This window comes from Oncorhynchus kisutch, linkage group LG23 (assembly GCF_002021735.2).
Source record: "Oncorhynchus kisutch isolate 150728-3 linkage group LG23, Okis_V2, whole genome shotgun sequence".
Lineage (NCBI taxonomy): Eukaryota > Metazoa > Chordata > Actinopteri > Salmoniformes > Salmonidae > Oncorhynchus > Oncorhynchus kisutch.
Genome location: NC_034196.2, coordinates 32,013,183 through 32,031,178, shown reverse-complemented (window position 1 = coordinate 32,031,178; position 17,996 = coordinate 32,013,183). Strand labels below are relative to the sequence as shown.

The following is a 17,996-nucleotide window of genomic DNA, read 5'->3' as shown; positions in this document are numbered from 1 at the left end:
TCAGAGCCCAACCAAGCAGCTGATATATGGGAAATAGGAAGGAATATTTTCCATCATGTACATTCTAGAACTACCACGTCAAAAGAAATGGATGTTTTCCATTGTCGTAACTGCATGCTATTCACCTCTGAACTGGTATTTGCCAATTAAATGTTGTTTTGATGATTGAGAGATTTACTACATCATCAGTTGGTTGGCCTGTTTGTGTTTTGATAATGAGTATATTTTTGACCATAATGTTCTTACTTAGCACAAATTTTGCTGGTAATTTTTTGAGCGGTGCTCATTTCACCCACTGCTTGACTGATGGCTAACCCCCCCAAACTGCCTGTAGTTATTCTCAGTGCGTCTCTTGTGTTGTTTTCTCCAGTAAAGTCCAAGACGACCCACCCCAGAGGAACCCAGAGACAGTTCTCTCACTCTGCTGCTGCAGACACATCAGCCTCCATCATCAATGGCAGGAGTCAGCTCGACACAGAGGTACACCACCTTACCATCATACTAACCTGATCATGAGGTACACCACCTTACCATCATACTAACCTGATCATGAGGTACACCACCTTACCATCATACTAACCTGATCATGAGGTACACCACCTTACCATCATACTAACCTAATCATGAGGTACACCACCTTACCATCATACTAACCTGATCATGAGGTATACCACCTTACCATCATACTAACCTGATCATGAGGTACACCACCTTACCATCATACTAACCTGATCATGAGGTACACCACCTTACCATCATACTAACCTGATCATGAGGTACACCACCTTACCATCATACTAACATGATCCTGAGGTACACCACCGTACCAGCATACTAACCTGATCATGAGGTACACCACCGTACCAGCATACTAACCTGATCATGAGGTACACCACCTTACCAGAATACTAACCTGATCATGAGGTACACCACCTTACCATCATACTAACATGATCCTGAGGTACACCACCGTACCAGCATACTAACCTAATCATGAGGTACACCACCTTACCATCATACTAACCTGATCATGAGGTACACCACCTTACCATCATACTAACCTGATCATGAGGTACACCACCTTACCATCATACTAACCTAATCATGAGGTACACCCCCTTACCATCATACTAACCTGATCATGAGGTATACCACCTTACCATCATACTAACCTGATCATGAGGTACACCACCTTACCATCATACTAACCTGATCATGAGGTACACCACCTTACCATCATACTAACCTGATCATGAGGTACACCACCTTACCATCATACTAACATGATCCTGAGGTACACCACCGTACCAGCATACTAACCTGATCATGAGGTACACCACCGTACCAGCATACTAACCTGATCATGAGGTACACCACCTTACCAGAATACTAACCTGATCATGAGGTACACCACCTTACCAGCATACTAACCTGATATATGATATGGTCTTTGAGTAGATACTTTTTTGATATATTACTCTGTTGTTGCTTCTCTCTCTCTCTCGCTCAGGTGGATGACTTAAGGGCTAATGTCAGTGTTGCTGGGATAACGAGGGACAGCTCTGTGACTGTCAGCAGGGTGTGGGACTCGGTGGCCTCAGAGTGCCTGCTCCAGGCCACCTCCACCCCTCTACCTCCATTGGGACTAGAGGAACAACAGTCCCCCTCCGTCTCTCACTCCCCCTCTCCCTCACCTTCCCCCGCTGACCGAGCCCTCGCCCGACTCAACAGCAACTCCCACTCTTACCTAACCAATCAGAGAGAGAGCCCGCCTCTGGAATCCCCTGACCTCAGGTATCAAACTCCGCCCATTCATCTGACCTCCTGTTACTCAATACATTGTGTTTAATTTTTAGATCAAGAGAAGATAAAGGTGATTCAAGAGCATTGAGATATCACATCAGCATTGTTGACTGAAAGAAACCAAAAGTGCTGTATCACAGTTGTGTATTATTGTACTGCTATAATAAACAGAAGATTACATGTATTGTTTGCTCTTACCAGACCAAATATATTCAGTATTTTTTTTTGTATTTTACCTTTATTTAACCAGGCAAGTCAGTTAAGAACACATTCTTATTTTCAATGACGGCCTAGGAACAGTGGGTTAACTGCCTGTTCAGGGGAAGAACGACAGATTTGTACCTTGTCAGCTCAGGGGTTTGAACTCGCAACCTTCCGGTTACTAGTCCAACGCTCTAACCACTAGGCTACACTGCCGCCCCAGTACGTTCTTATAGTGTGATGCTTTCTCTATATGGATGTTGTGGTGTGTTCAGGTAGTCTTGAAACCATACAGTTTCTGCTGTAGCCAATTGATCTACTTTTTCCATGCACCATATTTGACACAAATGTGCATATTTCAGCTGTTGGTTTCAGCACTTAGAGTATGGATAGGAGGCAGCTGCAGTATATTGGGAGGGGCCTTAATGTGGACGTTTCCTCCTCTTTCTCTCCCTGACAGCCCCAGTCTGGTAGCTCTTGTGATGGACAGTGAGGGAGATGAGGAGGGGTTCCTGGTGAAGACTTCCCTCTCTCCCATCTTTCCCCTGACCTCTGACCCTCGTAGCAGCGGGGACGACACCTCCCCAGACCTCACCTGCACACGCACACACTCCGCGTCCTCAGACGGCGACCCCCCCCTCGCAAAGGTACCAGGCTGAAGCTTTCTCCTCAACCCTCACACACAGAGACTTACCAATGTATTAGGGCCAGGCTGAAGCCTTCTCCTCAACCCTCACACACAGAGACTTACCAATGTATTAGGGCCAGGCTGAAGCCTTCTCCTCAACCCTCACACACAGAGACTTACCAATGTATTAGGGCCATTGTATTAGGGCCAATGTATTTGGGCCAATGCATTAGGGACTATGCATTAGGGATATTGTATTGGGGATAATGTATTAGGGACAATGTATTAGGGACATTGAGTTAGAGATATTATATTAGGGTTAGGGTTATATACAATATACAACAGATGTATCAGGGCCAATGTATAACAGATGTATTAGGGCCAATGTACAACAGATGTATCAGTGCCAATGTACAACAGATGTATCAGTGCCAATGTACAACAGATGTATCAGGGCCAATGTACAACAGATGTATCAGGGCCAATGTATAACAGATGTATTAGGGCCAATGTACAACAGATGTATCAGTGCCAATGTACAACAGATGTATCAGGGCTTTAACGGCTATACAGCAGATGTACCAGGGCTTTAACGGCTATACAGCAGATGTATCAGGGCTTTAACGGCTATACAGCAGATGTATCAGGGCTTTAACATACAGCAGATGTATCAGGGCTTTAACGGCTATACAGCAGATGTATCAGGGCTTTAACGGCTATACAGCAGATGTATCAGGGCTTTAACATACAGCAGATGTATCAGGGCTTTAACGGCTATACAGCAGATGTATCAGGGCTTTAACGGCTATACAGCAGATGTATCAGGGCTTTAACATACAGCAGATGTATCAGGGCTTTAACGGCTATACAGCAGATGTATCAGGGCTTTAACGGCTATACAGCAGATGTATCAGGGCTTTAACATACAGCAGATGTATCAGGGCTTTAACGGCTATACAGCAGATGTATCAGGGCTTTAACATACAGCAGATGTATCAGGGCTTTAACGGCTATACAGCAGATGTATCAGGGCTTTAACGGCTATACAGCAGATGTATCAGGGCTTTAACATACAGCAGATGTATCAGGGCTTTAACATACAGCAGATGTATCAGGGCTTTAACGGCTATACAGCAGATGTATCAGGGCTTTAACATACAGCAGATGTATCAGGGCTTTAACATACAGCAGATGTATCAGGGCTTTAACGGCTATACAGCAGATGTATCAGGGCTTTAACGGCTATACAGCAGATGTATCAGGGCTTTAACATACAGCAGATGTATCAGGGCTTTAACGGCTTTATACAGCAGATGTATCAGGGCTTTAACATACAGCAGATGTATCAGGGCTTTAACATACAGCAGATGTATCAGGGCTTTAACGGCTATACAGCAGATGTATCAGGGCTTTAACATACAGCAGATGTATCAGGGCTTTAACATACAGCAGATGTATCAGGGCTTTAACGGCTTTATACAGCAGATGTATCAGGGCTTTAACATACAGCAGATGTATCAGGGCTTTAACATACAGCAGATGTATGACCTGAGTGTTGTATTATTGTATTGTTCCAGGATATGGACATCCAGGGGATCAGACACCGCTCCTACTCCTACTCCTCCCCCAAGATCAGCCTGCTGCCCCCCCGCTTCTCCCGCAAAACCTTAGCCACGTCTGCGACCTCTGACCTCAGCCCAGGTTAGTGTCCCTGGGACCTTTTATACAGTTAATAACCTCCCATTGAGAAACCATTACTGAGAACTTTATTACTTTGATTGGAATACAGTTGACAGTGTTTTCTCTGAGAACATGATTATATTGATAGTCCTTGTTCGTCTTTGTATTTTTGGTTCTGTCCTTCCATGGCTGTGTTTACACAGGCAGCCCAATTCTGAACTTTGGCCAAATTATGGTCAAAAGACCAGAATTGGACTGCTTGTGTAAACGTAGCTTATATGACCTGGATTGACCTTATTTGAGCTAAGTCTGTCTCTTTTCACTTGTTTGGTTTGTCATGGGAGTTTGAGTAGTACAGTAAGCAGTAGGCCCCTCCCTACCTTCAGGCTATGCTCAAACCCTACCCCCCATCCCGAGCACTCCATTCCTCAGAACTTTGGTCTCTTGGCCCTCCCACCCCTACGGGAGGACAGCTCCCACTCAGCCCAGTCCAAGCTCTTCTCTGTCCTGGCACCCCCATGGTGGAACCAGCTTCCCCCAAAAGCTAGGACAGCAGAGTCCCTGCCCATCTTCCAAAAACATCTGAAGCCCTACCTCTTCAAAGAGTATCTTAAATAACCCAATAGCAACACCCCTCGCAACTCCTCCTCGCCCCCCCCTGCTTTTCATGAACGAACACTCGCTCTTGACTTTTTTCCCCCTTTCTAGCACTGACTTTGCTGATAGCTACTTTATTGAGGAAAAATGTACTTACTATGCCTGTGATATGTGGTTGTCCCACCTAGCTATCTTAAGATGAATGTCCTAACTGTAACTGGCTCTGGATAAGAGCATCTGCTGAATGACTAAAATGTCAAATGTGATGTGCTCTACATACCTGAGTTAACATGCTCTCTGTGTTGTCACTAACTGAAGCAGCTTCAGTAGATAGTCAGCTACTGATTGTAACTAACATGTAACCAAAGTGACTATACCATAGTGTAGGTACATTTACTGTATATCTATGTATGGCTATGATTACATCCACGTCCTCCCTCTGTTCCTCTGAGTGGTCTAGTGTGTGCTATGTCTACTCTGCCCTGTAGATGGTCTAGTGAGTGCTATGTACACTCTGCCCTGTGGATGGTCTAGTGAGTGCTATGTCCACTCTGCCCTGTGGATGGTCTAGTGAGTGCTATGTCTACTCTGCCCTGTAGATGGTCTAGTGAGTGCTATGTCCACTCTGCCCTGTGGATGGTCTAGTGAGTGCTATGTACACTCTGCCCTGTGGATGGTCTAGTGAGTGCTATGTCCACTCTGCCCTGTGGATGGTCTAGTGAGTGCTATGTCTACTCTGCCCTGTAGATGGTCTAGTGAGTGCTATGTCTACTCTGCCCTGTAGATGGTCTAGTGAGTGCTATGTCTACTCTGCCCTGTAGATGGTCTAGTGAGTGCTATGTCCACTCTGCCCTGTGGATGGTCTAGTGAGTGCTATGTCTACTCTGCCCTGTAGATGGTCTAGTGAGTGCTATGTCTACTCTGCCCTGTAGATGGTCTAGTGAGTGCTATGTCCACTCTGCCCTGTGGATGGTCTAGTGAGTGCTATGTCTACTCTGCCCTGTAGATGGTCTAGTGAGTGCTATGTCTACTCTGCCCTGTAGATGGTCTAGTGAGTGCTATGTACACTCTGCCCTGTGGATGGTCTAGTGAGTGCTATGTCCACTCTGCCCTGTGGATGGTCTAGTGAGTGCTATGTCCACTCTACCCTGTGGATGGTCTAGTGAGTGCTATGTACACTCTGCCCTGTGGATGGTCGAGTGAGTGCTATGTCCACTCTGCCCTGTGGATGGTCTAGTGAGTGCTATGTCCACTCTGCCCTGTGGATGGTCTAGTGTGTGCTATGTCTACTCTGCCCTGTAGATGGTCTAGTGAGTGCTATGTCTACTCTGCCCTGTAGATGGTCTAGTGTGTGCTATGTCTACTCTGCCCTGTAGATGGTCTAGTGAGTGCTATGTCTACTCTGCCCTGTAGATGGTCTAGTGAGTGCTATGTACACTCTGCCCTGTGGATGGTCTAGTGAGTGCTATGTCCACTCTGCCCTGTGGATGGTCTAGTGAGTGCTATGTCCACTCTACCCTGTGGATGGTCTAGTGAGTGCTATGTACACTCTGCCCTGTGGATGGTCGAGTGAGTGCTATGTCCACTCTGCCCTGTGGATGGTCTAGTGAGTGCTATGTCCACTCTGCCCTGTGGATGGTCTAGTGAGTGCTATGTTCACTCTGCCCTGTAGATGGTCTAGTGAGTGCTGTGTCCACTCTGCCCTGTAGATGGTCTAGTGTGTGCTATGTCCACTCTGCCCTGTAGATGGTCTAGTGAGTGCTATGTCCACTCTGCCCTGTAGATGGTCTAGTGGGTGCTGTGTCCACTCTGCCCTGTAGATGGTCTAGTGAGTGCTATGTGCACTCTGCCCTGTAGATGGTCTAGTGAGTGCTATGTCCACTCTGCCCTGTAGATGGTCTAGTGAGTGCTGTGTCCACTCTGCCCTGTAGATGGTCTAGTGTGTGCTATGTCCACTCTGCCCTGTAGATGGTCTAGTGAGTGCTATGTCCACTCTGCCCTGTAGATGGTCTAGTGTGTGCTATGTCCACTCTGCCCTGTAGATGGTCTAGTGAGTGCTATGTGCACTCTGCCCTGTAGATGGTCTAGTGAGTGCTATGTCCACTCTGCCCTGTAGATGGTCTAGTGAGTGCTGTGTCCACTCTGCCCTGTAGATGGTCTAGTGTGTGCTATGTCCACTCTGCCCTGTAGATGGTCTAGTGAGTGCTATGTCCACTCTGCCCTGTAGATGGTCTAGTGTGTGCTATGTCCACTCTGCCCTGTAGATGGTCTAGTGAGTGCTATGTCCACTCTGCCCTGTAGATGGTCTAGTGAGTGCTATGTCCACTCTGCCCTGTAGATGGTCTAGTGAGTGCTATGTCCACTCTGCCCTGTAGATGGTGTGAGCTACAGCCTATCTGTCCTTCAGACTATCTCTCTGTCTCAATCTCTGTCTGTGCTCCACCCTGCTAGTAAGTCGTGGCCAAAGGTTTTGAGAATGACACAATTTAAATTTTCACAAAGTCTGCTGCCTCAGGTGGTATGATGGCAATTAGCATATACTCCAGAATGTTATGAAGAGTGATCAGATGAATTGCAATAAATTGCAAAGTCCCTCTTTGCCATGCAAATGAACTGAATCCCAAAATAACATTTCCACTGCATTTCGGACCAGCTGACATCATGCCAGTGATTCTCTCGTTAACACAGGTGTGAGTGTTGACAAGGACAAGGCTGGAGATCACTCTGTCATGCTGATTGAGTTCGAATAACAGACTGGAAGATTCAAAAGGAGGGTGGTGCTTGGAATCATTGTTATTCCTCTATCAACCATGGTTACCTGCAAGGAAACACGTCCCGTCATCATTTCTTGCACAAAAAGGGCTTCAAAGGCAAGGATATTGCTGCCAGTAAGATTGCACCTAAATCAACCATTTATCGGATCATCAAGAACTTCAAGGAGAGTGGTTCAATTGTTGTGAAGAAGGTTTCAGGGCGCCCAAAAAAGTCCAGCAAGCGCCAGGACCATCTCCTAAAGTTGATTCAGTTGTGGGATCGGGGCACCATCAGTACAGTGCTTGCTCAGAAATGGCAGCAGGCAGGTGTGAGTGCATCTGCACGCACAGTGAGGCAAAGACTTTTGGAGGTTGGCCTGGTGTCAAGAAGGGCAGCAAAGAAGCCACTTTTCTCCAGGAAAAACATCAGGGACAGACTGATATTCTGCAAAAGGTACAGGGATTGGACTGCTGAGGACTTGGGTAAAGTAATTTTCTCTGATGAATCCCCTTTCCGATTGTTTAAGGCATCCATGAATAAAGAATGATACCAACACATCCTCCGAGAGCAACTTCTCCCAACCATACAGGAAAAGTTTGGTGACGAACAATGCCTTTTCCAGCATGATGGAGCACCTTGCCATAAGGCAAAAGTGATAACTAAGTGGCTCGGGGGAACAAAACATCAATATTTTTGTCCATGGCCAGGAAACTCCCCAGACCTTAATCCCATTGAGTACTTGTGGTCAATCCTCAAGAGGTGGGTGGACAAACAGAAACCCACAAATTCTGACAAACTCCAAGCATTGATTATGCAAGAATGGGCTGCCATCAGTCAGGATGTGGCCCAGAAGTTAATTGACAGCATGCCAGGGCGAATTGGAAAGGTCTTGAAAAAGCCATTGACACTTATGAAATGCTTGTAATTATGCTTCAGTATTCCATGGTAACATCTGACAAAAATATCTAAAGACACTGAAGCAGCAAACTTTGTGGACTTTGTAATATTTGTGTCATTCTCAAAACTTTTGTCCACGACTATATAGCTTGCATTAGAGCCCCTAGCTTCCAAATCTCACACTGTGCTAACACCAGGCCTGGCAGGCATGTGGCTACTGTGTGTGTCCGTGCAGGTACATGTGTATGTAAGTGTGCTTGTATGTCAAAAATCTACTAAAATTGTATTTGTCACATGCTCCATAAACAACAGTGAAATGCTTACTTACTTGTTTCTCTTTTGCAGAGAGAAACATAAAAAATGAAAAATGTAAATAGTGGTACGGTGTACGCCATCATTGTAAATAAGAATTTGTTCTTAACTGACTTGACTAGTAAAATAAAAAAATAAGGAATACATTCTAAGTGAATAATGAACCACAATGACGAATAACAATAACATGGCTATATACAGGAAGTAGAAAATAACATGGCTATATACAGGAAGTAGACAATAACATGGCTATATACAGGAAGTAGAAAATAACATGGCTATATACAGGAAGTAGACAATAACATGGCTATATACAGGAAGTAGACAATAACATGGCTATATACAGGAAGTAGAAATTAACATGGCTATATACAGGAAGTAGACAATAACATGGCTATATACAGGAAGTAGACAATAACATGGCTATATACAGGAAGTAGAAAATAACATGGCTATATACAGGAAGTAGAAAATAACATGGCTATATACAGGGAGTAGAAATTAACATGGCTATATACAGGGAGTAGAAATTAACATGGCTATATACAGGAAGTAGACAATAACATGGCTATATACAGGGAGTAGACAATAACATGGCTATATACAGGGAGTAGAAATTAACATGGCTATGTACAGGAAGTAGAAAATAACATGGCTATATACAGGAAGTAGAAATTAACATGGCTATATACAGGAAGTAGACAATAACATGGCTATATACAGGGAGTAGACAATAACATGGCTATATACAGGGAGTAGAAATTAACATGGCTATATACAGGGAGTAGAAATTAACATGGCTATATACAGGAAGTAGAAATTAACATGGCTATATACAGGGAGTAGAAATTAACATGGCTATATACAGGGAGTAGAAATTAACATGACTATATAAAGGAAGTAGAAAATAACAAGGCTATATACAGGGAGTAGAAATTAACATGGCTATATACAGGAAGTAGAAAATAACATGGCTATATACAGGGAGTAGAAATTAACATGGCTATATACAGGAAGTAGACAATAACATGGCTATATACAGGGAGTAGAAATTAACATGGCTATATACAGGAAGTAGACCATAACATGGCTATATACAGGGAGTAGAAATTTACATGACTAAATACAGGGATTAGAAAGCCAGTATGAGTGTTTGCTGGAATGAAAGACGGACTGTGTGTGGAGAGAAAATGTCAATAGAGTTCAAAAAGTACTCAAAAACATGAAGGGGAATAACCCATGCAGGGAGAACAAGCAGTCAATGTGCAGGGGTACCAGGTAATTGATCTAGCAGGATAGATAATAGACAGTAGCAGCAGTCGATGTGCAGGGGTACGAGGTAATTGATCTAGCAGGATAGATAATAGACAGTAGCAGCAGTCGATGTGCAGGGGTACGAGGTAATTGATCTAGCAGGATAGATAATAGACCGTAGCAGCAGTCGATGTGCAGGGGTACCAGGTAATTGATCTAGCAAGATAGATAATAGACAGTAGCAGCAGTCGATGTGCAGGGGTACCAGGTAATTGATCTAGCAGGATAGATAATAGACAGTAGCAGCAGCATATGTGGTGAGTGTGAAAATATCATATATAAGTCATAAGTATCATATGTCAGTGTATATGTGAGGGTGTGGGCTTGGGTAAGTGCATTGTCTGGCTTGGCTACCCTGCCCAATCACAGTGCAACCTCAGCATTGCAGCATTCCATGATGACATCATTGAAGACACCCTGGGCTGAAGGGGGGATCTGCAAATCTGTATCTGATCAGACTTGATTGTGTTGATTGGTTTTCATAGATAATGTTTCTCACGCTGTTTACTTTCACACAGAATGTTCATGTTTCAGCTGTCTTGTCCTCCACAGAACAGAGAACATTGAGTCTATCAGAGCAGCCTCTTGAAAAAAGGTATGTACCCACTGACCTAACGTGTCTGTCTAAAGTGTGTTTGACATTCTTACAGTTTCGTACAGTTTCCCCCTAATTCCCAGGCTCTCCAGCCCTCACAATGACTTCTTAGTTGGTTGCTGGGTGACCACGGGCTCTCTCTCTGTTGTGGAGTTCCTGCTTCTCTTTATATCAAGACCGTGTTTTGTTTGTTTAACTCCAGGCTTGTCTGTTACCATGCCAAGGCTTGCAGCGTTGTTTTAACCCTGTTTCACAGGTGGTGAGGTGATGCATATATATTACAAAACCTTTAAGCCACCCTTTATCAGTACCCAAAGTGTTGTTGTAGTGTTGAGCTCATTGTGCTCAGAAAATGTTTATTTGTCAATGAACATTTTGTCCAAAGCAATTTTAAAATGCAGGGCCTGTCCTCAGATGAAGTCAGGCTAACGCTCTGTAACTTTGTGACACAGTGAGTGCAAAAAGATTTACTGTATAGTATCCTTTAAATGAATAGCTCCAACACAAGAGAGACAGACTAGGAAAAGGGAGCCTCTTTACTTCCTGTTCACTATGTTGGGATGAGATGCTTCCAGGAACCATGCCAACTGCCTTTGTCCTCTTCCTCCATTCATCTGTTGAAATGTCCTGAACACATAGTCAGTCAAAGCTCTATAGCTCCCTCTAGAGTATGTCAGTGTGTACCAGACCTGTGTGTGTGTTAGTGTATGTCAGAGCTGTGTGTGTGTGAGTGTGCTTGTGCGTGTGAGTGTGTGTGTGTGTGTTTATGTACTGTATGTATCAGAGCTGTGTGTGTAATGTGTGTGTGTAATGTGTCCCTAGGGAGTTAAGGTTTCGTAAGCGTGCCCAGTCTGCAGACGACGAGGGCAGCGTTGAGCTGGCAGAGTCCCTTCAACACCTCACCCTCTCAGAGTTCCTCAAAGAGTACGTGGGCATCGCCCCCTTCTGGGCTGGCTGCCCTGGCCCTTCCTTTCCACTGGGAAGATAGCCCAATAGCCTCTAACTCTACAGTAATCCCCTGATCTGGAAGCGAGACCTCTAGACATTAACCCTACAGTAACTTCCCTGATCTGGATGAAGGTACTCTAGACATGAACCCTACAGTAACTTCCCTGATCTGGATGAAGGTACTCTAGACATTAACCCTACAGTAACATCCCTGATCTGGATGCTGGCCCTCTAGACATTAACCCTACAGTAACTTCCCTGATCTGGATGAAGGTACTCTAGACATTAACCCTACAGTAACATCCCTGATCTGGATGCTGGCCCTCTAGACATTAACCCTACAGTAACATCCCTGATCTGGATGAAGTTACTCTAGACATGAACCCTACAGTAACTTCCCTGATCTGGATGAAGGTACTCTAGACATTAACCCTACAGTAACATCCCTGATCTGGATGCTGGCCCTCTAGACATGAACCCTACAGTAACTTCCCTGATCTGGAAGCCAGCCCTCTATACATTAACCCTACAGTAACTTCCCTGATCTGGATGAAGGTACTCTAGACATTAACCCTACAGTAACTTCCCTGATCTGGATGAAGGTACTCTAGACATGAACCCTACAGTAACTTCCCTGATCTGGAAGCCAGCCCTCTAGACATTAACCCTACAGTAACTTCCCTGATCTGGAAGCCAGCCCTCTAGACATTAACCCTACAGTAACTTCCCTGATCTGGATGAAGGTACTCTAGACATGAACCTTACAGTAACATCCCTGATCTGGATGAAGGTACTCTAGACATGAACCCTACAGTAACTTCCCTGATCTGGATGAAGGTACTCTAGACATTAACCCTACAGTAACATCCCTGATCTGGATGCTGGCCCTCTAGACATTAACCCTACAGTAACATCCCTGATCTGGATGAAGGTACTCTAGACATGAACCCTACAGTAACTTCCCTGATCTGGATGCTGGCCCTCTAGACATGAACCCTACAGTAACTTCTCTGATCTGGATGCTGGCCCTCTAGACATGAACCCTATAGTAACTTCCCTGATCTGGATGAAGGTACTCTAGACATGAACCCTACAGTAACTTCCCTGATCTGGATGAAGGTACTCTAGACATGAACCCTACAGTAACTCCCTTGATCTGGAAGCCAGCCCTCTAGCCCCCTAGCTCCAGCCCCAGTGTAACCTCTTCATGCCAACCCTTTTAACTCTAGAGGTCCCCTGTGTGCATCCTGATATCTAACCTCTACCTTTGTGCCCACAATGCACTCTGCCTAGCATGGCATCACCATTAACTTTCAGAGATTACACTTGTATGTTGTTGATGTAAATTAATTAACCAGGTTCGATTAGTGCACGTGTGCTGCACGTGTCTCTAACTACTACTGTGTAACCCATTCTTAACTCACATTGATCTTTCATTGAACTGTGACCTCTCAGGTATACGTGGCCTGTCCTCCCATTATCTGGAATCACACAGAAGATTCTATTGGACCTGGCTTGTTTTTGTATTGATTCTGTAGTAAACATCTATGGCTTTGTATTGCATGTGTACTAGCTGTATACTTGATCCAGCCTGGTATGACAGTCACTCACCGATTGACCTACTAACCAAATACCATGTTTACTAGTATTGTTAGTATTATTATTAGTACTATTATTAGTAGTACTAGTATTATTAATATTATTAGTATTATTATTAGTAGTAGTATTATCACTATTATTAGTATTATCAAAAGTATTTGTATTGCTTGTATTGGTAGCATTACTAGTATGCTTTCATAAGTTGTGTGCTGTGTTTTCTACCTTTTTCTTTCCATGTTGATGAAAAGGATGACAGTCACGTTACTACTATTAGTAAGAACTATACGTCAAATTAATTTGCTGTTGGTCAGCAAAGATCACCAGGCAGCAAACAGGACTCTAGTTTATACAGTTCATACAACCCAACATATTTGATGAGGATTTGACATTTCTAACCCTATTTGTCTATGATGCTAAACCAATTGTTTCTGAACAGAATTGAAGAGGAGGAGTGGGACAAGTACAACATCCCCTCCAAGGTGGAGTCAGAGAAATACAAAGTGATTCGTACCTTCAGCTTCCTCAAGAGCAGGATGTCCACCACTCGCAACAAGAACAAGGTGAGACACTATATACAGTTCCTTGCAAAAGTATTCATCCCCCTTGGCGTTTTTCAGCTGCAAGTCTCAGCTGTATCAGTCAAATCAATCAATGTGTTCCGCAATGCTATAAACATACAAGATATCTCAGTGATCTGCAACTCTGTCACAGAGAATCAAAAAAGATCAGATATATTTATTGGAAATGTAGCAAGACATATCTCAAGATAAATAAAGTGTAAATGTATCCATAGGCTTTCTTTGCATTCAACATAGATACCAAATAGTTTATAATTGCAAAGATCCACATTTTAGGGGAAGGTATCAGAATTCCAATTCATTCATTCATGACACACCCAGAAAGTGCTGTAAAACTGATACCATTGAGTGTCAGTTATCATGCTGCTATTATCACTTAATTATCTGATACAAAAGCCTATTATCATGAGAATTTGCATCCTTGAAAAGTGCTATATAAATAGCATGTATTATTATTATATTATTATTGTTATCATCCGAACCGTTCTCCTTAGTATTCACCTCAGGGTCTGTTCTTCAAATGTTATCATCCGAACCGTTCTCCTTAGTATTCACCTCAGGGTCTGTTCTTCAAATGTTATCATCCCAACCGTACTCCTTAGTATTCACCTCAGGGTCTGTTCTTCAAATGTTATCATCCCAACCGTTCTCCTTAGTATTCACCTCAGGGTCTGTTCTTCAAATGTTATCATCCCAACCGTACTCCTTAGTATTCACCTCAGGGTCTGTTCTTCAAATGTTATCATCCCAACCGTACTCCTTAGTATTCACCTCAGGGTCTGTTCTTCAAATGTTATCATCCCAACCGTTCTCCTTAGTATTCACCTCAGGGTCTGTTCTTCAAATGTTATCATCCCAACCGTACTCCTTAGTATTCACCTCAGGGTCTGTTCTTCAAATGTTATCATCCCAACCGTTCTCCTTAGTATTCACCTCAGGGTCTGTTCTTCAAATGTTATCATCCCAACCGTACTCCTTAGTATTCACCTCAGGGTCTGTTCTTCAAATGTTATCATCCCAACCGTTCTCCTTAGTATTCACCTCAGGGTCTGTTCTTCAAATGTTATCATCCCAACCGTTCTCCTTAGTATTCACCTCAGGGTCTGTTCTTCAAATGTTATCATCCCAACCGTTCTCCTTAGTATTCACCTCAGGGTCTGTTCTTCAAATGTTATCATCCCAACCGTTCTCCTTAGTATTCACCTCAGGGTCTGTTCTTCAAATGTTATCATCCCAACCGTACTCCTTAGTATTCACCTCAGGGTCTGTTCTTCAAATGTTATCATCCCAACCGTACTCCTTAGTATTCACCTCAGGGTCTGTTCTTCAAATGTTATCATCCCAACCGTACTCCTTAGTATTCACCTCAGGGTCTGTTCTTCAAATGTTATCATCCCAACCGTACTCCTTAGTATTCACCTCAGGGTCTGTTCTTCAAATGTTATCATCCCAACCGTACTCCTTAGTATTCACCTCAGGGTCTGTTCTTCAAATGTTATCATCCCAACCGTTCTCCTTAGTATTCACCTCAGGGTCTGTTCTTCAAATGTTATCATCCGAACCGTTCTCCTTAGTATTCACCTCAGGGTCTGTTCTTCAAATGTTATCATCCCAACCGTTCTCCTTAGTATTCACCTCAGGGTCTGTTCTTCAAATGTTATCATCCGAACCGTTCTCCTTAGTATTCACCTCAGGGTCTGTTCTTCAAATGTTATCATCCGAACCGTTCTCCTTAGTATTCACCTCAGGGTCTGTTCTTCAAATGTTATCATCCCAACGTACTCCTTAGTATTCACCTCAGGGTCTGTTCTTCAAATGTTATCATCCCAACCGTACTCCTTAGTATTCACCTCAGGGTCTGTTCTTCAAATGTTATCATCCCAACCGTACTCCTTAGTATTCACCTCAGGGTCTGTTCTTCAAATGATGACAAAGAGCAGGAAATGTTTGGGGAAATAACATTGACCCAAAACACCATTAAAACACTGTAGGTTATTTCCTTTCAATCATCAACCCTTTGTTGGTGATCAGCATGTGGAAACCCCCCCCCCCCCCCCATTTCCGTCACAGTGGACTTTAAAATGGGCTGAAATAAGGCTTGGATCATTCACATGTAACTGATTCAATTGGAGTCAGTGTACGTGTGGCTATTTGTGACTACTTATAGGCTAGCCAGACCACAGTATCAGTAACCTGAATTATAGTGCTTAAGGCTAGCTGAGTGTAACCTATGGTGTTACAGAGTTACAGTCAGTATTTTCTATGCTTTGACGGGTTGTTTCTGAAAGAGTTTGGATGTAGTTACAGTATATGGGTCTGTGTTAACTAGCCTATCCATGCCTCTGATGTTCACCCCTGGGAATCTACCCTGGTTCTCCAAGGGAAAGGGGAAGGAGAAGGAGAGAGAGAAGGGGAAGGAGAAGGAGAGAGAGAAGGAAGGGACAGATAAGGACAAACAGCAGAATGGACATCGTTTCTCCACGGGTTCCTGTGCTGGTCCCACCGTCTGTCTGGTCTGTGACAAACCTGCTACTGGCAAGGACCTTCTGCACTGCTCCTGTAAGTAATCAGCAGTCACCGTTTACGCATTAGTCATGTATCAGTCAAATCAATCAATGTGTTCCGCAATGCTATTAACATACAAGATATCTCAGTGATCTCCAACTCTGTCACAGAGAATCAAAAAAGATCAGATATATTTATTGGAAATGTAGCAAGACATATCTCAAGATAAATAAAGTGTAAATGTATCCATAGGCTTTCTTTGCATTCAACATAGATACCAAATAGTTTATAATTGCAAAGATCCACATTTTAGGGGAAGGTATCAGAATTCCAATTCATTCATTCATGTAGTTATTCTATTTCCATCCTGGTGGTTGATATCTCTATATATGTAAATATCCCTCTCTCCCTCAGGTTGTACAGTCATGGTCCATAAGGGTTGTAAGGACTCTGCTCCCCCGTGTCTAAAGGTGAGTTCCAGCCTATGTGTGTATGTGTGTGTGAACCTCTGCCCCACAACCACACACATAAACATTGGGGTGTGTTAATGGTAAACTAGCCCAGTGACACATCTTCTACTCATCTCTCTTTGTTGAACGAAGAGATCTAGTTGGAATGTTTAATTCTCTGGTGTCCTACTAGACTCCTTTTTGTAAATCTTTGTATTAAAACTACAGAAACTTCAGGATAAGTATGCAGTTACTATGATGAAGAACCGAACAGCATCCCTCCCGCAGAGTGAGTTTTACATTACACAGTCCAAAGGTCATTGATGTCATGGCTTGTTGTTGTCATCCTGTGAAGCACTCAGAGGAAGGAATCCTGAAACAACAACATTCCTCTCTCTTCTCCTTTCCTCTCTTCTCCTCTCTCTCCTTTCCTTTCCTTTCCTTTCCTCTCTTCTCCTCTCTCTCCTTTCCTTTCCTCTCTTCTCCTCTCTCTCCTTTCCTTTCCTTTCCTTTCCTCTCTTCTCCTCTCTTTCCTTTCCTTTCCTTTCCTTTCCTTTCCTTTCCTTTCCTTTCCTTTCCTTTCCTTTCCTCTCCTCTCATCTCCTCTCCTCTCCTCTCCTCTCCTCTCCTCTCCTCTCCTCTCTCTCCTCCTCTCCTCTCCTCTCCTCTCCTCTCCTCCCTCTTCCAGACTTCACAGTGCGAGACAGTCCCTCTCCATGTCCGATCTCCACCTCAGCCTCTCTATCTACCTGTGATGAGCCAGAGGGACAAGAGGGAAACAGCCTCCCTCTCCAACCCCCTCTCCAGGAGCGTCCCTTCTGCCACAGACAGGTCAGCTCAGCATCTCTCTCTCTCTCTATCTATCTCTCTCAAAAAAATTCAAAAGGCTTTATACACATACATACATACATTGCCAAAGCAAACATATAGACACATATCAAATATTGATGATGCAGATAGATATAATAGGAAAAATAATAATACTCACTCTCTCTGTCTCTGTCTCTCTCACTCTCTCGTCTCTCTCTAGTCTCTCTCTCTCTCTCGCTCTTCTCATCTCTCTCTGCTCCTCACTCTCTCTCTCTCTCTCTCACTCTCTCTGTCTCTCTCTGTCATCTCTCTACTACTCTCTCTCT

The 17,996-nt window shown here is 43.8% G+C and overlaps 1 protein-coding gene across 4 annotated transcripts in view; it reads left to right on the top strand.

The window, feature by feature from the left end:
* Positions 1–17,867, top strand: part of LOC109868808 (rho guanine nucleotide exchange factor 28-like) — a 54,069-nt gene extending 36,202 nt beyond the window's left edge. The window contains exons 7-17 of one of the 4 annotated variants that reach the window (XM_031803221.1): positions 371–480; positions 1,511–1,794; positions 2,465–2,651; positions 4,210–4,333; positions 10,721–10,781; positions 11,604–11,705; positions 13,765–13,888; positions 16,288–16,465; positions 16,826–16,881; positions 17,089–17,149; positions 17,549–17,867. In XM_031803221.1, the coding sequence (XP_031659081.1) occupies positions 371–480; positions 1,511–1,794; positions 2,465–2,651; positions 4,210–4,333; positions 10,721–10,781; positions 11,604–11,705; positions 13,765–13,888; positions 16,288–16,465; positions 16,826–16,881; positions 17,089–17,149; positions 17,549–17,790 (1,529 nt within the window). In that variant the 3' untranslated portion in view covers positions 17,791–17,867. The remainder of the gene's footprint in view (positions 1–370; positions 481–1,510; positions 1,795–2,464; positions 2,652–4,209; positions 4,334–10,720; positions 10,782–11,603; positions 11,706–13,764; positions 13,889–16,287; positions 16,466–16,825; positions 16,882–17,088; positions 17,150–17,548) is intronic. The other 3 variants (XM_031803222.1, XM_031803223.1, XM_031803224.1) reach the window with 3 other exon arrangements.
* Positions 17,868–17,996: the final 129 nt, after the last annotated feature.